This window comes from Hippocampus zosterae, chromosome 2 (genome assembly GCF_025434085.1).
Source record: "Hippocampus zosterae strain Florida chromosome 2, ASM2543408v3, whole genome shotgun sequence".
Classification (NCBI taxonomy): Eukaryota; Metazoa; Chordata; class Actinopteri; order Syngnathiformes; family Syngnathidae; genus Hippocampus; species Hippocampus zosterae.
This window is the reverse complement of record NC_067452.1, coordinates 16,038,419-16,062,569: the sequence shown is the minus strand read 5'-3', so window position 1 is coordinate 16,062,569 and position 24,151 is coordinate 16,038,419. Positions and strand designations below refer to the sequence as shown.

General features: G+C 43.6%; 1 protein-coding gene across 5 annotated transcripts in view; it reads left to right on the top strand.

Moving 5' to 3' along the window:
• znf385a (zinc finger protein 385A) overlaps positions 1–24,151 on the top strand; it is a 74,036-nt gene that overhangs the window by 33,543 nt on the left and 16,342 nt on the right. For 3 of the 5 annotated variants that reach the window (XM_052058440.1, XM_052058441.1, XM_052058443.1), the window contains exons 2-3: positions 11,880–12,058; positions 22,814–22,924. In XM_052058440.1, coding sequence (XP_051914400.1) covers positions 11,880–12,058; positions 22,814–22,924 — 290 coding nt within the window. Of the gene's footprint in view, positions 1–11,879; positions 12,059–15,047; positions 16,018–22,813; positions 22,925–24,151 lie in introns of those variants that run through there. The other 2 variants (XM_052058442.1, XM_052058444.1) reach the window with 2 other exon arrangements.

Sequence of the window (24,151 nt, the reverse complement as noted above, 5' to 3'; positions counted from 1 at the left end):
GTGTACCGCTTTAGGCGACTGGACAAGGCTTGGAGCCTTTGTTTGGCAGTTTCGAGTGCTTCAGGTATGGTCATCTGGATGTACTTCTTGGGTATCGGCCTTTTCATCACACCTCTCTGGGCCTCCGTCAATTGACTCACATCTTTCCGGGCCGCCTTGATCTTAGCCTCCAACCGTCTTTTCCATGGTGGGTAACGTATCTCATGGTTGCTCTTATAGCCCAGAGTCTCCAGGATCACTGATGCTGAAGCGTATATCAGCTCATTGGTTTCTGTGATCGTTACGGTAGGGATCGCCCTCAGTGCTGCATTCACACTTTCTATGAGACTTTCAGATGGTACTTCACATAGTCGTTGTAATCGGTTTCTAGGTTGCCCAGCTTTCATTCTCGCCATGATCTTCGCTTTCAGGTCAGTTGCTGCGTCGCTCAGCATTTCATTCATTGGGGCTGGCCACCCAATCTCATCATCTGCATTCATTGGGGCTTGCCTCCCAATCTCTTGTATGACCTCCTCCTCTGATCTGACAGCCTGGGGCCCTTCACCATGGAACCTGCGTTGTACCTCATCAATCTCAAGTTGTGAGAGCAGTTGCCGTTTGTGGATGTTGGAACACTGAGCTACTAGTTGTTTCGTGGTCAACCGTGACTGTGGGTTTCGAAGTAACCATTTAGCCCACATTCTCTGCATGTAACCCCTCTGACTAGGGTTGCTTGAGTAGTAGCAGTCCAACAGAGCCATGTTATCGCATCTCGCCCATCTCCGCTTTGTTCCAGTAGCCCATTTTTCATCAAGGTGCTCTGGTTCCCCAGCACCTGACGCAGACCTTGTTTGGCCGGGCGACGTCTGAGCCGGCATGTCATTCGTTTTATTGTCTCTCATCATTGTATGAGGTAGGCATTAGCGTGAAGGATCTTGCCCAAGGACCCACACTGGATCGTGTTATGTGCTCATTTTTGCCCCAAGCGGGATTCGAACCACCGTCTCCCGTATGCCAAACCGATGCCTTACCAACTGAGCTATCCAGCCGCTATATGCGTATATATATATATATATATATATATATATATATATATATATATATATATATATATACATATATATATGTATATATATAAAAAAAAAAAAAAATCCTCATCTCACCCTTCGGGTGGTGTCCGTCCCTCATTCAGCTCGGGTCCTCTACCAGAGGCCAGGAAGCTTGAGGGTTCTGTGCAGTATCCTTGCTGTTCCCAGCACTGCACATTTCTGGACTGAGATGTCCGATGTTGTTCCCGGGATCTGTTGCAACCACTCATCTAGTTTGGGGGTCACTGCCCCGAGTGCTCCGACCACCACAGGCACGACTGTCACCTTTACCTTCCAGGCTCTCTCCAGCTCCTCTCTGAGCCCTTGGTATTTCTCGAGTTTCTCATGTTCCTTCTTCCTGATGTTTCCATCACTTGGGACTGCTACATCCACTACAACGGCTTTCCTTTGCCCTTTATCTATGATCACGATATCTGGTTGGTTCGCCATTACCATCTTGTCAGTCTGGATCTGGAAGTCCCACAGGATCTTCGCTCTGTCATTCTCCACCACCTTCGGAGGTGTTTCCCATTTTGACCTTGGGGTTTCCAGTCCATACTCCGCACAGATGTTTCGGTAGACTATGCCAGCCACCTGGTTATGGCGTTCCATGTAGGCTTTCCCTGCCAGCATCTTACACCCTGCAGTTATGTGTTGGATCGTCTCAGGTGCCTCTTTGCACAACCTACACCTTGGGTCTTGTCTGGTGTGGTATATCTGGGCCTCAATGGCTCTGGTGCTCAAGGCCTGCTCCTGAGCAGCCAGGATGAGTGCCTCTGTGCTGTCCTTCAGGCCAGCCCTCTCTAGCCACTGATAGGACTTCTTGAGATCAGCCACTTCAGTTATGGTCCGGTGGTACATCCCGTGTAGGGGCTTGTCCTCCCATGATGGTCCCTCTTCCAGCGCCTCATCTTCTGTTCCCCATTGTCTGAGACATTCTCTGAGTATGTCATCCGTTGGAGCCTTCTCCTTGATGTATTCATGGAGCTTGGATGTTTCATCCTGGACAGTGGCTCTCACACTCACTAGTCCCCGGCCTCCATCCTTTCGGCTTGCGTATAGTCTCAGGGTGCTGGATTTGGGATGAAACCCTCCATGCATGGTTAGGAGCTTTCGGGTCTTAACATCCGTGGTCTGAATCTCTTCCTTTGGCCACCTTATTATTCCTGCAGGGTATCTGATCACTGGCAGGGCATAGCTGTTTATTGCCCGGGTCTTATTCTTGCCATTGAGCTGGCTTCTTAGGACTTGCCTCACTCGCTGGAGGTATTTGGCCGTAGCCGCTTTCCTTGTTGCCAGTTCGAGGTTGCCATTGGCTTGTGGTATACCAAGGTACTTGTAGCTGTCCTCAATGTCTGCTATTGTTCCTTCAGGGAGTGAGACCCCTTCAGTGCGGACTACCTTTCCTCTCTTAGTCACCATCCGACTGCATTTCTCAAGCCCGAATGACATCCCGATGTCGCTGCTGTAGATCCTGGTTGTGTGGATCAGGGAATCTATGTCCCTTTCGCTCTTAGCATACAGCTTTATGTCATCCATGTAGAGGAGGTGACTGATTGTAGCTCCATTTCTGAGGCGGTATCCATAGCCTGTCTTGGTGATTACTTGGCTTAGGGGGTTCAGTCCTATGCAGAACAGCAGTGGGGATAGTGCATCACCTTGATATATGCCACATTTGATGGACACTTGGGTAAGTGGCTTGCCATTGGCTACAAGTGTGGTTTTCCACATCCTCATCGAGTTCGCAACGAAGGTTCTGAGGGTCCTGTTCACCTTATACAACTCCAAGCATTCAGTGATCCATGTATGTGGCATCGAGTCATAGGCTTTCTTGTAATCAATCCAGGCTGTGCACAGGTTGGTACGTCGGGACCTGCAGTCTTGTGTGACTGTTCTGTCAACCAGGAGCTGATGTTTGGCTCCTCTGGTACCTCTACCAATGCCCTTCTGTGCTTCGCTCATGTATTGATCCATGTGTCCACTTATCTTAGCCGCAATGATGCCTGACATGAGCTTCCATGTTGTGGAGAGACAGGTTATTGGCCGATAGTTGGATGGGGCTGCACCCTTTGAGGGATCCTTCATGATCAGGATGGTTCGCCCTTTGGTTAGCCATTCTGGGTGAGTCCCATCCCTCAGCAGCTGGTTCATTTGTACTGCTAGGCGCTCATGGAGTGCTGTGAGTTTCTTTAGCCAGTAGGTGTGGACCATGTCCGGGCCTGGTGCTGTCCAGTTCTTCATATCTGAGACTCTTTCCTGTATGTCTGCCACTGTTATGGTAACCGGGTTCTGTTCAGGGAGGTTGCTGTGCTCCTCTCTCAGGGTCACCAGCCAATGGGCACTGCTGTTATGTGCAACCTCCTTCTCCCATATGCCTTTCCAGTACCTTTCAGTTTCCAGTCTTGGTGGGCCAGCTCTGTTGTTAGGACCCTGCCACTGAGCGTACACTTTCGCAGGTTGTGTTGCGAACAGCCTGTTAATTCGTCTGGCCTCATTCTCTTTTGTGTACCGCTTTAGGCGACTGGACAAGGCTTGGAGCCTTTGTTTGGCAGTTTCGAGTGCTTCAGGTATGGTCATCTGGATGTACCTCTCGGGTATCGGCCTTTTCAGCACACCTCTCTGGGCCTCCGTTAATTGACTCACATCTTTCCGGGCCGCCTTGATCTTAGCCTCCAACCGTCTTTTCCATGGTGGGTAACGTATCTCATGGCTTCCATGGTTGCTCTTATAGCCCAGAGTCTCCAGGATCACTGATGCTGAAGCGTATATCAGCTCATTGGTTTCTGTGATCGTTACGGTAGGGATCGCCCTCAGTGCTGCATTCACACTTTCTATGAGACTTTCAGATGGTACTTCACATAGCCGTTGTAATCGGTTTCTATGTTGCCCAGCTTTCATTCTCGCCATGATCTTAGCTTTCAGGTCAGTTGCTGCCTCGCTCAGCATTTCATTCATTGGGGCTGGCCACCCAATCTCATCATCTGCATTCATTGGGGCTTGCCTCCCAATCTCTTGTAAGACCTCCTCCTCTGATCTGGCAGCCTGGGGCCCTTCACCATGGAACCTGCGTTGTACCTCATCAATCTCAAGTTGTGACAGCAGTTGCCGTTTGTGGATGTTGGAACACTGAGCTACTAGTTGTTTCGCGGTCAACCGTGACTGTGGGTTTCGAAGTATCCATTTAGCCCACATTCTCTGCATGTAACCCCTCTGACTAGGGTTGCTTGAGTAGTAGCATCCCAACAGAGCCATGTTATCGCATCTCGCCCATCTCCGCTTTGTTCCAGTAGCCCATTTTTCATCAAGGTGCTCTGGTTCCCCAGCACCTGACGCAGACCTTGTTTGGCCGGGCGACGTCTGAGCCGGCATGTCATTCGTTTTATTGTCTCTCATCATTGTATGAGGTAGGCATTAGCGTGAAGGATCTTGCCCAAGGACCCACCCTGGATGGTGTTATGTGCTCATTTTTGCCCCAAGCGGGATTCGAACCACCGTCTCCCGTATGCCAAACCGATGCCTTACCAACTGAGCTATCCAGCCGCTATATATATATATATATATATACATATATATATATATATATATATATACATATATATATATATGTATATATATATATATATGTATATATATATTGCGCGTCGTCCCGCACGTGGTCTGTCCTTCCGTCTGTCCCTTTTCAAAACGTACCTACTTCAAAACGCAGGAACTGCGCCGCTCAGGCAGTGGCTCACTACGATCGCGCGGGCATCTTAGCGAAAAAATGTTGTCTACCCACAAGCATTGCAATGAAATTGTTAGTTATTTAGTAGAGCTAAACATCTCTTTATTTTCGCGATAAGCAATGAAGATGAACAAAAAGTTGAACTAAGCAACAACACTTTTGTGGGCCGAAGGCCCACCTTACCAGCCTTCCGCAGGAACTAGCTGATGAGCCGCCCATAGGGCGGCGAACCAGCTAGTATATATATATATATATATATGTGTGTGTGTGTGTATGTATGTATATGTGTATGTGTGTGTATAAATGCAGATGATTGTACTTCATGCAGCCACTTGATGAAAAAAGTGAGTAAATTCAACATTTTAATCAGTGTGTGTCGGCTTCTCTGCTCTGTGTACTGTACATTTCAATGAGGACATTGTGACTCATATTAGAGTGGAGATTGCCAGATCGTTTCACCATAACAAAGCCCCCTGTGACCTTTTTGAATCGCCCGCCCTCGCTGGCACACATGCTGTGCATGCCCACATACCTTACATGCAATTACATGCAACTTCTGACAGCATTTGTGAAAATGAAACATGTTTGAGCCCTCTCAGCATTGCCTGCATATTCCGCACACGAAAGCATATTAGCAGTAATCTCAGACAAGCAAATCAAACAGATCTTTATCACTCCATCCACCTCCACTGTTGCAACTTTCACCGGGAACTTTAATTAACACACAGAATTAATGGTAAGGATACATCTTGACGAGTGCTTGAATTTCTTTTTTATTTTGTAAAAATCTTTAGTCATCATCTTCAGCAGAAATTGCAACAACTCATAGTGACCTCAGCAGTACCCTCTTGTGGTCACTTACAAATATTGGCTCAGGTTTTGGTGCTGCCGGATTCTTGGCTCGAAGATGGAAAGCTCTCGTGCTGGCTCCAATGAAGTGCATGAATCTATTTAAGTTTGACTTGATAATAGCTGACAGCTCTGAATGGAAGTGAGGGACAAATGCAGGACTGCGGCAGGTCATCATGACTCCACTGGATGAGACCAAGACATTGGAGCGGCAGTAATGATAAAAACGGAATATCTGATCCACGATTGTTGGCGTACGCAAGGTCAAACCGTTTCAAGAGAGTTTGAAAATTATGCCATGGGACTGATAACGGGAAAATCAGCCAGAGGAATATTTCTTTTTGCTCAGCTGTAGCTCATCCTGAAAGCTGTGGTGGGAATTGTTGACTCTGCTGCTGCAACACTGCGCACGAGATGTATTTGCTCCAACTGCCCTCAGTGCATCTAAAGCTCTGTAATGGCATCCCTGCTCATGTGAGCTGCAGGGCCTGAGATTTGATAACCAATCAGAATAGTACAGGGCTACTCCGCCTCCCCCAATGCAATGTGACTGAAAACTCTCATGAGTGAGGCAAGGATTGAAAAGCATCTCTTAGAAGGACAAACCCACATCGAATATACACTGTGTCCCATAAAATATGAAAACCTGGATGTGCAAGAATAACACAGACTAGAACGAAATACATAATGCAATGTTCAATCGTTGTGTTTTCTGAGCAAAATATAGCATCTATTTAAATGAATCTCCTGAATGTCTCCACCAAGGGTTAGTACGGCCATAGATGATGTTGACGTTTTTGTTTTTTTTGTTTTTTTTTCAAAAGACAGTCGTGCCTTGACATGCAAGTGACCAATATTCTCTAATGTCCATAGTCCTCCGTGAGAGTGGACCGATTACATTTGTGTTGACTCAAATTAAACATTTGCTTTTACCGTGAAATGCCAACGCTCAACATTTTTTGGCTTTTTCTGATATGGATGAAGCCAATGAGAGTATCATAATTAATTTTGTTTGTGCATTTTCTGCACAATCCAATTCAATAAAAGGATGAAAATGTGAACACGTTTAAAAAAAAATCTGATTCATCAATTATTCGACAAAGTAATCGACAGATAAATTGATGGTGATGATGAATAATTGTTGACGTTTAAAGGCTTTTTTTTCTTTTTTTGAGGGGCGAGTTGAGGGAGGCTTGAACAACGAAATGGCATTTCCAATCATTTGAATAGGGAACACTGACTTGAGTTACTTTTTGTTAACAGCGTTATCAGGGAACAAATGAAATCCATCTCTCGGGCACCACGGTGTATGGCTAATTGATTTGGACGAAGTCATCGTGGATACCTTCCCAAAGCAACTGCTTTGTATCCTTTCAGTGACTCCCGTGCTAATGTATGCGTTGTGTAAGGCAGCTTTTCGTTGGATCCAAAGCCAGCAGAACTCTGGCTAACGTACGGGATATGATGATCACTACAGCGGTGACTTGGCAAAGAAATGGGAGCAAGAGCAAATCTCTTTTATCATGGAATTCTGAGGCGTGAGACATTGTTCTAGGGCAGCCCGGTTAGTGCGTTGGCCTCACAGTGCAGAGCTGCAGGGTTCGATTCTGGCTCCGGTCTTGCTGTGTGGAACAACAAGTGGAGCAGCTGGAGCTCTGGTGCGGCCGACACAACCTCGGGCTGAACACGCTCAAGACTGTAGAGATGATCGTGGACTTCAGGAAACATTCTTCTCCTCAGTTGCCCCTCACACTATCCAACTGCCCTGTGTCAACCGTCGAGACCTTCAAGTTCCTGGGAATCACAGTCTCCCAGGACATGAAGTGGGAAGTCAAACCATCTCCATCCTGAAAAGGGTCCGGCAGCGGATGTACTTCCTGAGGCTGCTGAGGAAGCATGGCCTGCCACAGGAGGTGCTACGACAGTTCTACACGGCAGTCATCGAATCAATCCTGTGTTCTTCCATCACGGTTTGGTTTGGGGCCGCCACAAAAAAGGACAAAATCCGACTTCAACGGACAGTTAGGACGGCAGAAAAAATCTTTGGCACTGCCCTACCCACTCTTGAGGACTTGCACACTGCAAGAATCCCCCGCACCCTGCCCACCACCTTTTTCAGCCACTCCCCTCAGACAGACGCTACAGATCCATGCGCACCAAATCCAGTAGACACTTAAACAGCTTCTTCCCTCTAGCCATTAACTCCTTAAACATTCACTGACATAGTCACTCTTCTTGCACCACAAAGTGGTACTACAAAACTACTGGTTACTCTAAAATGGTTCAATGATTGTGTTGTTTACGATGATACTAGTGCAGCGTGTTATACCGGAGACAAATTCCTTGTGTGTTCTACATACTTGGCCAATAAAGATGATTCTGATTCTGATTCTGAATATGCATGTCTCCCTGTGCCTGCGTGGGTTTTCACCGGGTACCCCGGTGCCTTCCCACATTCCACAAACATGCATGGCAGGTTAATGGAACATTCTAAATGATCCCTTAGCTGTGATTCTGAGTGCAAATGGATGTTCGATCGTTGTGTGCCCTGCGATTGGCTGGCAACCAGTTCAGGGTGTCCCACGCCAACTGACCGAAGACAGCTGGGAAAGGCTCCACAACGTCCTCGACCCATATGGGGATAAGCAGATCAGAAAATGGATGGATGGATTGAGACACAGCAACATCACGTGCGGACCTGGATTGGTGGCACCTCCTTCCGGCACCTCCTTCTTTTCCTGAGCAGCAGCTCCAACAGATCTCTCTCTGTCTCTGGCACCACATGAGGGAGCAAACAGGCTGTGCGACACAACCTGCAAGGCCTGTTAGCTCATCTCGAGATGGGCAACGACAGTCTTGGCCTACATTCGGTGTTGCGCAATAAAGAAAAGCACAAAAAAAAAAGAGATCCAGTTTGTCCTAAACAAGATTCTTCTACATACGGTTCTCTTTCTGATTGACATATGCTCACTAATATTACGCAACAATGCTTCTATAGGCAACTACTTTAACCTGCCGTTCTAGTTTGAGATGCAGAGGTGCACGACTTACCGGTATTTTCATCAAAATAATTCCACTAAAATAGGTTCGTATGCAGTAAGTCGCTGATGATGTAGTGGTAAACTCGTCGGACTTGTGTGGGATCTGTTCCCACTCAGTAACGGTGCGCATGTGGGTGTGAATGGTCGCTTGTCTCTATATGTGCCCTGCGACTGACTAGCGACCACTACAGAGTGCAGTCTGCCTTACACACCAAATCATTTAGGATAGGTTCCAGCAACTCCCATAACAAGTTTGAACGAGGAAAGCCGTCAAAAGATTCCAAAACAGTACCTCATTAACTTCTTGCTCTTTTGCCTGATCTCTAATTTTAGCCCTTGCTGCTTGCCTGCATCTTGATGCTCTCTATTCGCTACCAGGCACAGCAGCCTCCTCTTCAGAGCAGCCGAGAACTAGCAGGGACTTTTCATGACTCATTGTAAATGACATCAGTCGATGAATTTCCTGTCAGTCAGCAGTAAGAAATGAACGCCTCGGGTTATGTTGTGAAGTGTTAAGCAAGCAGTCTAGAATGCACCGATGTTGGTCTTTGTATCTTAATTCATTGCAAGAAAAACGGTGCCAAACATCACAGGGCACACATGCAAACTTGACACGTGCAACACACAGCAATTTTTCTGCAATTAATACTTGAAGAGGGATGTGGACGAAGCAAATTATGTAGTTGGAGAACAGCAGGCCCACTGTTTTAATTGATCTACACACACACACACACACACAAACACGTATAAACAGTATTGTCTTTATTTTACATCACATTCTGCCAAATTCGTAATTTCATGACGGTACAATTGAAGATAGAGCTTATATTTGTCAGTCATCTACTTAATGTCCAAAGCCATCCATTCTTGGATAAACAGCACAAAGCAACTCCATTCTTGGTGCTGTTGTGAGCCTTTGCTCTTTTGCCCTCTGAAACACAGAAAACGCTCAATAACATTGATTTGGACTGGTTGCGTTTTATAGGCAGTGACGTTCACATCACGTTAAAATGTCAGCCAGTTGCAGCTTTGATACAGGTTGTTGACGTATTGACGCTGTTCTGACAGCGGTGCCTTGCGATCCTCATTTATTTTCATGATCATGCTTGAAACTCAGAAGACGTTCAAGTCTTTCCGCGTTGAAATAAAAGGAAATGCCTTGCAACTGTTCCAGCACCTCTTAAAAGACGCACACACACACACACACACACACACGCACCCACACACACGCACGCACGCACGCACACACACGCACGCACGCACGCACGCACACACGCACACACGCGCACACGCACACACACACGCGCACACACACGCACACACACAGTTCAGTGACGTGTTTTAATGTCGTTGTACTGAATGAAAACATTACAATGAAACAATGTAAACAGTAATGGCATACTTAAATGAAATGAGAAGAATTGAACAGATTTGCTTCAATTCCCCAGCATGTCCAGGACCCTCGTGAGAATTAAGTGGTCCAGAAAATGGATTGATCAATGGACATCTTCCTTCTACTGTGTGTGTGTGTGTGTGTGTGTGTGTGTGTGTGTGTGTGTGTGTGTGTGCGTGTGCGTGTGTGTGTGTGTGTGTGTGCGTGTGTGTGTTTGCGCGCGCACGCTTTGGCAACCTGGGGGCTGTATAATAAAGACACATGGATAGATATGGAGATGGTCACAGCGCCTCATGGAATATTGATCGTTCTTTGCAGAGGATAAAGAAAACACACGAGTGGGTTTTGCTCCATGTTGATCCTTTGGATTCATATTTACAATTACGGAAGAAGCTTCAGACATGAATTTAAGCTTTGTTAAACAAAAGTTAGCTCCTCTATTGTCTTATGATAAATATAGTCAAGCAGCAAAGTATTTGCTAAATTGTTTGCCATGCTGAGAACGAGCTGCCTTTGTCAAAGGCCGAGACCTCCCACTTCACAATAAACCAGAGTACACCCTTTCAGTGTTGCCGAACATTGAGCTGAATGCTCACTGAGATTAAGTCTCATGAAATTTGTTGACATTTCAAGATGTCACGCATGATGCCTTTTACTTTTTATGGGATACAATAAAATACTCCAAAGCAAAAGCGAGGTTACAATGGTTTTTATTTAGATTTGACTTGCGCACATATAAAAATTTCTATATGTGCTAAGTGTTTTTTTTCCAGATCTCCTTCTGTGCCCTGCCACGAGCTTAGTCTGGTAGTTATCTTTTTTTCCCCTCTCCCCTTTCCATTTGTTGTCTTCTTTTCATGTAAAATTTGTGCCGCAAATTGGCAACTCCCCAGCCTTCCCATTCTGTCGCCCCGTGTTGACACGACTGTCTCGTATGTTGGTTAACGGTAAGAAACCAACGAGTCAATGACTCTGGTTGCTCTGTGCCTGTGACGTGTATTGGAATGACCATAAAATGTCTGTTTCCATTGCATTCCCTAAACAGAGCACGAGAGTGTGTTAATTTCTGCAGAAATGTTGTCAATGTGGCCATGTTTTGTGTGTGCTTAAGTATAGATAATGATGCAGCCTTAACTACCTTAAGGCTGACAGATGCGCAGCAGAAGGCAATCTGTACTTGACAGCACTTCCACTCAGGCTGCAAAAGTCACTCTCACTAATCCAAACTTTGTCGAGTGCATCAGTTGACATCAGCTCGGCAGAAGCCGCATAACTTCCTCCGATTTCATTCGCCTGACTTAAAACGCTTGATGAAAATGCAGGGGTGTCCAAAAAGCCTCAAATTACATTTTGCGAGCAAGGAGGCAGGTAGATGAAAAATTTCCGAGGGCATGCGGGAGAAAAGACACGCAAGAGCTGAAGTGAGAGAATATACTGAAGCTCCGTGCAATCCCCAAAAGGAGAACAGCAAAAGCTTTAAGTCGTGGAGGGAATTTGAACACCAGCGCAATCCGGCGGCGGGTATTAAAAGGCTTAATCCGAGAGCTCGCTGAGGCTGAGTTTTGCTTTGTGGGACCCCTCACTATCATCCTTGGCAGAGGCTAAAGAGGAAACAAGAAGGGAAGTGTCAAGATGACGAGCACTGGGAGCCACGTGTCATTATGTCAGGCTTGCATGTATGTTTGGGGGAAGTGAAACATTGACAGGGTGCACAGATGTGCTCATTAGAATTTCTTCATTTTATACGCCAGCTGCTTTGAAAAAATATTCCACTGCTTTGAATATGATGTCATTTCTGCGTTTAGGAGGTATAAATCGCGGCGGGGCGGCGATGCCAGCATTCTTGCGGACCCCAACAGTGATCCAGCCCCACCTGGACATGAAGCCCTTTCTGCAGTTCCCCATGGAGACACCTCCTCCTCCTCCTGCTCCCCCTCCTCTGCCTCCTCCACACAGTTTGGCCCTCTTCCACAATTTCAGCACGGTAAGAGCCCAAAGAGAAACTGGGACTACTTTGAATGACACCAAGTCATTCGCCGCAGTGCGGTCTTATTACGGGAAGGATTAAAATCCTTTGTGGGAACGTAATTGCATTGAAATGGACGCACTCGTGTTACTGGTACTGCTTACATAACACTTTTTATGGTCAGTGCTTTTGTATTACCACCCGTGTCTGCCTTTTAATTTGTGAAATGGCTGCCTCACATCACAGCAGTGTCTATATGTTACTCCATAGGAGCGGCAGGCAATCTACTATATGTTAACCCCCCCCCCCCTCCCCAAACAAACACACACATACACACACACATGCGCCCGTGATATGCGGTGGAATATGTGCCGAAGCATCTGAATTTGAATATCGAAACTTTAGTAACTGCTATTTTAGGGGAGCTCCAATGAAATGTAGCTGTCTGCTTGAATGAGTCAAAGCTGATACATGAAAGGTAACTCCAGAGCTGCACTTGAAATAGCACAGTTTGTTTGCTCCTGCGGTCTTTATTGTGACTGAGTGCGACTTTCCTGCTCCCCTCGGGCCTTGAAAAAAGCTTCATCATTCAGAGCAGACCACGGAGGAATTCACCACTTCATAAAGTCAGCATCATGTTGCTCCTCCAAAGTGCATTTGAGAATGTCACCACATTTCTCATGAATATGATCAACCACAAAGCGCTTTGTTCTCCGTGGGGAATGATGTCAGGCTTGCCTCCGCTTGATTAAGCACGCCACCTCCACCTTGATTGGGCAAGGCAAATAATTAAGAAGGCTCTGTCGTGGAGCCCCAGTATTTCCACTAACTTATCCAACGAGCAGCTCCCGATTTCTCAATCACATTTGCTGACATTTCTCTGAGAGCGGCAGCCATTATCTTATTGCGCTTCGGATGACTAAAAACATTGGGGAGTGTTTCAACTTTATTCTGCGGTTAAGAACCGCCCAAGTTATTATTGCAAGCTTGGACTGATGGAAATAGAATTAAGCTTGAAAGCAAATGGAATTATTGGGATGTGTTTGCCTTTATTGTAGCTTCTTCAGACATCTTACACTTCAGCTAAAATAGGAACTTACCAAATAAGAATGCAATCAAGCCAAATTTTGCCGAGGTTTGATAGGCTTCGCTCGCTGTTGGCACTTTTCCACACAGCTATTCAAGGAGCTATTGTTGCCTTTTTTTAGACACTTTGACTTCTGAAAATGATCAAGCCTGGAAATAAATTTGAAGAGATACAATAATTAACTTTTGCATTGTTCTTTTCATTTTGGATTTTATCAGGTTTGTACATTGCCCTTCTTCACCACTTCACATCACGTTCAACTTAGGTCCAAACAATTTATCTACCATCAATTGAATCGACAAAATCCCTCTACTCAGTGTTGTATGACTCTGCGGCCAGGAGGGGGGGCCACAGGAGAGGCGAGAAAGCGGATCTGACCTTGCAGTAACTTGGCATGTCCATACAGTACATTTACCATCACCCCCCCCAAAGAAAAAAATACAAAGGAAAAAAAAAACACTGACATTCATATATCTCATTTCACAGTGCTGTAAGGGAGAGAAGACTGGCCCTGATAATTATAGTTCATTCGCTTTTCTTCCATCCAAGTCTGTGTAGTTTCCACTGAGTGATAGTGTGATTATCAGTGTGAATGGCTGTTGTTCTCTGTGTGTGCCTTGTGAAGGACTGGTGACCGGTCCAGAGTGTAATCGGTCTTTTACCAATGGAAGCTGGGACTGGCTCAGACTTCCTGTGACCTTCACAGGAAGTCACAGGGATATTAAGGGATGGATGGATGGATGGATGGAAATGAGACTGACACTCAGTGGGGATGAGAGAGTACTGCTAGAATTTGAAGACAGGAGCTCCCCGAGGTGCGATGCACCGTCTACGAATGTTTGCCACACTTGTTACAAACTGTTTCGAAAACACAATAAAAAAGATGCGTAAACAACATCAACTTGGAAGTAGTCTGATGTTTTCCCAAAAAAGACTCGACTCCCTCCAGATGTACGTGCAGCTCGATGATGTGTTGAAGAATAATTCAACACTTGCTTTGTTTTCCCTGCGACTGTGCGAATGAAAGGGAAATCCTGATCAATGTGTGAGTGTCTTTAAAACCTGCTGGTGACTTTCTGCTTTCTGTATCGCCCTGTATTGAATATTTCACTGGAGACTCACTTTTATTGCGGCCATAACATTGAGAAATGTCCTTGTACGTTTAGCTGGCAGCAAGTCACTCGCTGTCTCTCTTCAGAGTTGATCCCTCTTAGTTTGTACATCATAATTAGCCCGCCATTAACATTGAAGGTTATTACCTCTATAACAGAGGAATGGCCTCTCCGGCGTCATGTCTATATATACAGATGTAATGGTCCTGTAATATGATTTGTACTCCACTTGGCTGTCACTGCCAATGGGTTTTGGACACTGATGGACTGGTTTACAGTATTAGTATGTGTCGGTCCCAATATAGACCACATGCACACGCTTCTTCCGAGGCAGCTGAAAGGTCAGAAAATGGCAATTGTACCAATTTATCAGCCATCATATGATGATTAGTATCATCATATTGCATTAGCATTGCTTTACCATTCTGCTATTGTAATATGAAATGACAAGGAAAAAAAGTAGTGGCTTGATAAATGATGTCTATATGTTCAGGGTAAATGCCATAATCTCACATGACTCAAGCCGTCATTTCGAAACGACAATGTCAAAATTCCCACACAATTCTTTGTCAGCAACATTTGCACATAACCCCGCTAGTTACGGGCGGTTGTGATGTGGCAGGACACGAGTGACTATTGAGTCTTACTTGACAGTCCTCGTGTAACTATGCATAAATGCATATGATGTTATTACTGGTACCTATTCTCACAATATTTTGGATACATCGTGGGTTTTTTTGTTTTTTGTTTTTTAATATTTTTTGCTGGAAATAATGTTGTCCTCTAGCCTTACTGGGTACATAGTATCCATTTTGACTGAATGATCACGTATAATTGCTAAACTTATAAAGGTTTACGTTTGACAAATTAAGAGTGCATCCACTAACATTTTATGATGTTATTCAAGACAAATAAATTTATTTCTATCCCCTTCGGTCACAAAAGAATCTCAAAGGGCTTCATAGGTGCACAGCTCACAAAGATCAACAGAATTGTCCCTTCGCCCCTCTTGGACAGGAGAGAGAAGAAGAAGCATTAAAACAGGCCAAAATGTTCATGTCGGGTGGTAAGGCAGGCCGAGAGACTTGTTGCACACTGGGGGGCAGGGATTTAAACATTTCTACAGTGCTAGCTGCTCTCATTTTCACAGGTGGGTACTCCGGAGAACTGGATCCCGGATAGAAAATGCTCTTGGACCTGCTGACTTCTTTGCACACAGTGACTTTCTAAATACCCCACACCTCATCCAATTTGTCTTGCTATTCGAAGTCGGTGGGCAAAGCAACTGTTCTGTTGGGTTGGCTAAACACTGATAAGCAGGGGGTCAGTGGAACACTCTCATAATCCTTCAAGCACATCTAGAGAGCGCAAATATGCACGAGAAGGAGGGGAGAGAGAAAGAGAAGGGGAGGAGACACTGCAGTGCAGCTTGAGGGACTCACCATGGCAAGCTTTAGGGCATGGCGAAGGAGAACTGAGAGCAAGAGCAGGACTTGACACATGGCGGGGAAATATTTGCAGAGTTTACAGAGGGCATCCCAACATCTCAAAAAGGCCCAAAAGGACAACTCAAGACACTGTTGACGGCAATGCACCACTAGCTCTTTAAGTTGGTCTTCATCTTTGAGAAGTGAACAAGAAGCTGAATGAGGGAGGAAAGTGCATCACGCACTTTGAGTCTCACGCTCTCTGAGACCCAAACACACACCTGTGACAGCAGCAAACACGTCCAAGGGGAAATGCAGCTCCAGGCTTGCACAGACACTGAGGAGAAGAAGGTGAGTACGCAGCTCCTTGGGCATGTGTTTTTTTTTCTTCGTTCTACTGCGTCTTAATCTGGCCTCCAGTCAAGCAAAACTTGTCCTTCAAAGAACTTGACCTCAGTGCAGATTATACTGCGAGTGCCAGAGTGGTGCCGCAGGGAGCATTTCTTGCTGCTCAAGTTCGACACGATGAAAACAATTTGCTGTCGAGAAGTGATCAAACACAGCAGGGGACTGAACTGAAAAGAAGTGCAAGATGGTGAGACCAGGCAAGGAAACAACACAGCAAGATATGACAAAAGTCATTTTGGGAGCATGACAAAGGCTAACCAGGAGTAATCAAAGAAAAACAAAATACGAGACAGTGTGCTTAATGTCTTTTGATGATAAGACATATCTGTACAATTTGCTGTGACCCGTTAGGAAGATATTATAAACAGGCACTGGAGCCTGGTTACACACTTGTGTGGCATGGCATTCCGCTCCTTCAACATGCTTGCGACACTTGCTCAAGTGTGAACAAAACACCCAAACGGATCCTACTGGTTGGCTTCGGGTCAGGACTGTTGGCCGGCTGCTCCATTCTTTCTACTCCCGAATTGTGTTGGTCGTCTCTGATGAACACTACTGTGGAAGGGCAGGCCTTGCCATCTGGGAGGATGACATTGAGGACGTATGACATTTCTTTGATGATGACAAGCCTCGTTTTTCTAGTGATGAATGCTGCCCCGTATCCAGCTACAATCAGGCACTTGCAGTTTGTCAACAGCAGAATCAATAGCAACCGCAGAAGAGCTCTTTAGCTACGGCTGTGAAGAGTTGGTGCGTTTTGCATGTAATGCATAAACCCCGTGATGCAACTTATTACATAAATGGATGTTCCTTACAAATAGAGCAATTCTGGAAATACCGTATATTCCGCACTATAAGGCGTTTTGGAGTATAAAGTGCACCTTGAGTGAATGGCCTATTTTAAAAAATGTTCACATGTTGAACGCCCGCATTATATGGCACATAGAATCGAAGCCACAACAGTGAGTTGCGTTATGCATCCACGAGATGGAGCTACGCTAAAGGGAATACAATACAATAGAGCGTAATTTATAGAGTTTTCACAACCACTGCAGCTGTAAGAAAACACTTTACAGAACATTTAAAATACTACGTCCAAGAAATCTGAATATTGATCCATAGATAAGGCGCACTGTCGGCTTTTGAGAAAATTGAATGCTTTTAGGTGTGCCTTATAGTGTGGAAAACACGGTAGGCTTTCTCACATTGCAGTTTGCAATTTGCAAACTCACTGAATAGCACAACTGAGAATCATTTGCTAAGACGTCCCATACCGCTTTGCTGGACGAGATGCACACTCATTACGTCATCTACGCATTGGAAGTAGGCCTTTGAAGCAAGCTTACTGTCACGTTCCGTATTTGACAGCAGGGGGCAGGTGTTCTCGCTTGCCGCCTGCACACCTGCCACCCATTTATCGGTGATTGCACCTGCTATATTTAGGCGCTCCGGCAGTGAGTCGACTGCCGGAGTATTCCACGCCATGCCATTGCTATTGCCTATTCCTTCTCGGTTAAACACTGCCTTAAAGACTATTGATAATTGTTGCGTTCCTAGACATCCTCTCGTGTGTAATTATAGTATTTTGCCTAAACTTTCTACTTGCCGTTTTTTCGAAAGCGTATTCTGTTGCCTCGTTATAATTATTTCCTGGTTCTCTTTTTGACCAGCGTTTTCTGTTATCCGTTTAGACGGGGGGTTTTGTGTTGTAATAAATATAATTTTCGTTACTTTCTGTGTCTGCTATTTCGGTGATCCACTTATCCCCAGTTTGTTGCGCACGGAGCGATTACTCTGTCGCTTCGAGCTCAACGTGACACTTGCTGCTGCTTGTGCGACCAGGTAGCTAGAAAATCCGTCAGAAAAATATACACAGTAGTCAAGTAAAATACTGAAAAATCGAGATCTCCTTAGATATGGTCAGGAATTACTTGGACTTGACACCACTGCAAGGTGGCGCAACATCATCACGAGGTGGGGAAATAATTCAACGTGTCTTTTGCAGATGTACGACTATAACAAATACAGCTGTGCCCTGAAATACCCAACGTATATATGTTTTAGATGTTGAGCTTTGATGTGCATGACTGTCTTGAGTTGCGAGTGTCACTGAACAATCTCAATTCATATGTCAAGAGACGACTGCAAATAGAATGCATGTGGGCCTCCTCCACATCAAAGCTTTCGGATCTTCAGTCTCTCAAGGACCAGCAGACATGATCACAGAGTGGTTGCCTCTGCTTGAGAGGGATTTTGGGTTCGTTTCTGTGTGAGCCCCACCAGAGAGGCCTCTTGGCAGCTGCACGGTGTTTTTAACAGCTGAATCGACTGGATGGACCGTAGCTGACCTCCACCCAGGGAACTTGGCTGAAGCCCATCATTCATGTGCACAGTTACCTCAGCTCGTGTTAAATGCTCTCCAGGGGGTCACGACGCCGACGCCCTCGTACAGCATCTAACGTGCACCTGCACCGTGTTGCTCATCATCCAGCAGGTAACGTCTGACAGCAGCTTGGAGGCCTGCTGGAAGATATAGAGCATATCGTACAACACTGGGATAGTTCACGATACATACAAAACCAGAACACTCCAACTGTATTGATATATTTGCTTTCTAAAATCTCGGGCTGAACACCCAAGTCGATTTTGCAATGCAAGTTTCCAATCACAAAGATTGAAATTTGGAAGAAAATGTTTTTTTGCTTGATTTCACTTGATCCGTAGGCTTTATATTGTTGTACAGTATATTATGAAACGTGGTACCTCAAGATGTGGTGTGATCCGACTTTTGAGTGCATCACTGCTCTTTTTTCTTTTTCTTATTTCACTACAATGCAACATGCTTCAAATTGGTCTCCGGTACTATTTACACGAAGGAACTTGTTGCTGTGGCAGACGGTGTCCATGCAGTATTGCTTGCTGCGGTTCAATATGTTGCAAACTGCTACTCCTCCATTCTGTGGAGTTGCATGCCATGTTCCACTCAAGTCCGTTTCCGGGGGAATGAAGAACACAACAGCAGTCGTGCTTGATGGGGAAAAGTTGCATGAGATAAGAATAACTGATTATTATGTTATTTTGAGATAAGATGCCTAGCAATGGGGTCATGCTATAGTTTCTGTTCTTTATGCCATCATTTTATCCATCTCTGCTGCTCATCCACGTGGTGTATATATCCAGGTCGGCCTTGCTGTCCCCCATATTAACATCCAAAGCCTCCTCTGCATGCATTCCAAGTCCTAGAGAGATTCCCGTTCTATAATTGCAGTCAAGGAAATTCTCTTCTTGAGGATATCTTCATAATAGATGAGCGTGACAGTGGGGGTGAGATGACTTAAGGGAAAGCCTGGCAATGGGCCAAATTAAACACAGAGACGGGCCAAATTGAGTAATTTCTTGTCTGCGAACCTTCCCAGAGCAGCACGCTTGCATCACATTTGGAAGGCTCTTTGGAACATTCGGTCAATGGCTTATGATTTTTCAGACACACAACAGCAATTGCAATTTTTTATTCTCGTTAGGCCATTACTTTGGTTTTCATCCTCCTACGTACGCAAACAGTATCACATCATTGTACATTTTTTTCAGTAGTCTGCTGTCGCTGCAAAGAAAGTGCCAACATGTCTGTGGTTAAAAACCACAGCATTGACTCTAAATTAGCGCTAAAGACAATTTACAATGAATTCACCATTTAGCTTTAGGATGGGGTTGAAGTACCTAACCAGTGTCAGGTACTGAAACTAAAAAACTAGTAAGTATTATAAGAGCCAGTAAAAGAGATCATTATCATGCACTATTAGAGCAGAATAAAAGTAACACACAAGAAATATGGAAAAGACTTAACCAAGTAATCAGAAATAGTCCTAAAAAAGTGGATTATCCAGAGTATATTATCAAAGGCAAAATTACTTTTCTGGAAAAAACTGCAGAAATAGCAACTGAATTTAATGAGTATTTTGTCAACATCGGCAGTAACCTAGTAAAACAAATTCCTGATCCAACAAAAATAGATACGTAGACAAAAACTCTTGATTGCTTTAATATTGATATGACAATAATAAAGCAGATTATAGAATATGTAGTACGACCTTTCACGCACATATGCAACCTGTCATTCAAAGCTGGTATCTTTCCATCAAAAATGAAAATTGCTAAAGTTATTCCAATCTATAAAAGTGGAGAAAGACATCTGTTTACAAATTATAGACCAATATCACTACTACCACAATTTTCAAAAATATTAGGAAAACTATTTTCTCGCAGACTTGATAGCTTTATACAAAAGCATGCGCTGTTAAGTGAAAATCAATATGGCTTCAGGGAAAAACGGACCACCTCAATGGCAGTTATGGAGTTTGTGGAAGCAATAGCCACTAATATAGACAACAAAGAATTTACTGTTGGGGTTTTCCTAGATCTAAAAAAAAAAATTTGACACAATAGATCACAGTATATTATTGAAAAAAACTAGAAAGATATGGCATTACAGGTGTAGCTTATAAATTGATAAAAAGTTATTTAGAAAACAGATATCAGTACGTGCAGCTCAACAATAAAAAAACTAATCAACTGAAAATCACTCATGGAGTTCCTCAGTGGTCAGTGATTGGTCCAAAACTATCCATCTTATATATAAATGATATCTGCAGGTCTCAAAACAATTTAAATGTGTCCTTTTTCCTGATGATACAACTTTCTACTGTTCTGGAATAAATCTGAAACAGCTCCTGACCACCGTAGAAAACGAATTAAACAGATTTAAAAAATGGTTCGACAGAAATAAATTGTCACTTAACCTGAAAAAATCGAAGTTAATTGTTTTTGGCACAAGACCAATCAAACATCAAGCTCAAATTAAGGTAAACTCAATTGAGATAGAAAGAGCATATGAAACCAAGTTTCTCGGATTAGTAATAGACTCAAAACTATGTTGGAAGCCACATATCGATAACGTAAAAAGAAAAATAGCCAAAACCTTAGGGATCCTCTACAAAACCAAGAAAGTGCTGAATAAGAGATCTTTGTACACATTATACACTTCATTATTATTACCATATATAACCTACTGTGTGGAAATATATCGGGAAAAGCCTGCAAAACAAACACACTCCCTCTTCTAAAAATACAAAAAAATTCAATTCGAAGTATTTATAGATCAAAATATACAGAACCCACAAATCCACTATTTATCAAATTCAATACGATAACATTTTATGACCTGGTTGACTTTAAAATCGCCCAATTAATGTACAAAGCACACAATAACCTGGTATGCCAAAACATTCTGTTGTTTTTCGAAATACAAGTGAGCAGCTATGATTTAAGAGGTACCAACTTATCTTACTGCGTTTTACTGAAAATTTGTAAAACGCTTGCTGAGTTCAAAGACAAATACAAAAAAATAGTACAAACAACCTACATCAATCAGAGTTAAAATGATAAATTCTAAACATTAAATATAATGATAAATCAGAACTAAGTTGATAAATAGAGAAAGGTATTGAAATATCCATTATGAATACAAGAGAAAATTGACACAAGAGTGCCAGGGTGAGGATGTATATAATCCCGATACAAACCAAAAGTTGTGAAAATATCACGGTTAAGGGTAAAGTATGAGCCTTAATGGAGACTTCTTTCTTCTTACTTTTTTCTTTTCTGATTGGTATAAAAATGATTTATTAGATATAAACACATAACGGGGTAGGACTAGATAAGTTTTTTACTTCTTCCTACTCCCTTGAACATAATAACTGTGTTGAATGAAGACTGATTTCTTTCTTTTTACTATTTTATCTACCTTATTTTCTGTCAAATTATTACTGTATATGTTTTATGTTCAAACAAACAAACCAAACAGTTAAGTGCATATGAGGTGTTAAATAGTATGTTGCAGATTGATGGAGCAAATGGAGAAAAATCACACAACAACGTCAAATTCCGACCTGGTCTTCAAGTCCACACACGATTGGAAACCCCATGTAGCGACTTAGAAATAGCTTTTATCATCTTCAAAGATGGATAGTTTTATACAAACATTGGTGCTACACATGCAGATATAATGAAACAGGCATATATTATTTATCCTCCGTGAAGAAAGACTAATATTATTGAGGGTTACTGAGGAGCTGAGCTCGTTACCATGTACAGTATATCGCTATGTCTTACGACCGCCAAATAGCCAAGGCATTCACACCAGAAGGAGTAGCACAATAATCATTTAAATGAAGCAAAAACATAACGTTAATCATCTCTTCAGATCATATTTAATTGTGCTATTGCTTTTTTTTTTTTTTATAAAGGACAACACTACAGAGGGCTTTTTTTCCACATTGCAAACATGTTTTTTTTAGGACGCTTAAACAGAGTTTCCATTCATTTAAGTTTTGTTAGATGATTTGAGAGACATCCCCTTTCAAATATGATCTTTCACTCAAACTGACTCATAGCTCAAGGGAATCACTGTATGTTTATTATTGTGGTAGCGGCTTTCAGTTGTGCACGCCTTTAAAATCCAAACCATAACATCTGATGGTACTGTATAAACAAACATGAAAATGATTTTATCCGCATCTCTTGGATTTGATCTCATTTGATTGTACTCATCTTACAAAACGTGGTCTTGCATTTAAGGTAAGACGAGACAAGAACTTCACTGTTTAAACGAAAGCTCACCATTTTTTCCCCGTGTCTTTTCTTTCCCCTCTTTTTCCACACTTCCCTTGTCATTCCATGGAAGATGGACCCAGTGCAGAAGGCCGTGATCAACCACACCTTCGGAGTTCCACTGGTCAAGACCAAGAGGCCGGTCATTTCCTGTAACGTCTGTCAGATCCGCTTCAACTCAGAGGTACTCTATACTAAGTTGCAAGTGCAAAAACTGGAAGGTCTTCTGCTCTGTTTTCTCACCGGTGAGCGGATATTGACAAAAATGCGGTGGTGCAGTTCTTTGCCTTGTTTTGGCACTTTTGACCGCTGTTGGAATTTAATTTGTTTCAAAGTGCTGTAGCATCAAACAAAACAATAAAAAAAAGTGGAACCAAGCGGAAAAATCTGGCACAGAGGCTAAGGATGAGTAATAGGTTGTTTACAAATGGAGCATCAACAATGACAAAAGTTTTATTAAAATCCTGAAAATGTGATTCCAAGTATGAACTGCTGGCCTGTGTTTATTTTATTGGACACTTCTTTTATTTCATATTGACTTGAGATGAATCACTTTCTCTGATAGGACTTCCCAGTGGGAGATAATGGGCATTTTCTACTTGTGATTGATGGCGCGGAAGCTTTCAGTGTGGACTTGTGCTAAGCCATTCCCAGCGCCCAGTGTGTAGGCTGTGATGCTGAAAACACAGCGGTGCAGACATTTTGGTCAGACACGCACAGACCACACTTAGGAGTGGACCAGTGCTAAATATACTCGCTAAGTCTGCAATCATGTGGTTAAGCGGCGACAAGGTTAAAATCTTTGAACCTGCTCTCCTTAGATCTTCATGCTGAACCGATATTTATCTGGGAATGTTTATATGATTAAATATGTGTCTCTTATTAGTAAGGAATCAGGGTACACTAAAAGGTGTACACAGTATGGACAAAATGCCGTAGGATGTTCCACTCACAAGGATTGACGGTGAAAGAACATATTGTCTGGATTCAGCCGCCCAACAGCTTTCAGTCTACTGGCGAGACTTTCTAAGGATGTTGACGTGTATCTGTGGGGTTGTTTCGACATTCTTCAAAGGCAACTCAAGCTCCTACACAGCAAACTCAGCCAAGCAGGCATCTTGTTTTGTGCGCATGACCTTGGGTCATGCTCGACAAAAACAGGGCCCTCTCCAAACATGCAATTTTCCAAATGCTTAAATAAAGCTTTAGAAGTAGCTGTGTCCCAAACCGTCCAATACATTTTCATTTCAAACACAAGTTTTCACTCTGTTACCTAAAAGGAGTGAAAACAAAAAATGCAACCATTGAAAATGCCCATGCTCACGCACACACACACACGTACAAACATACAAAACTTGCACACATACACTCATGACCCTGATATTAAAAAAGACATGGCAAGGCACAGAGA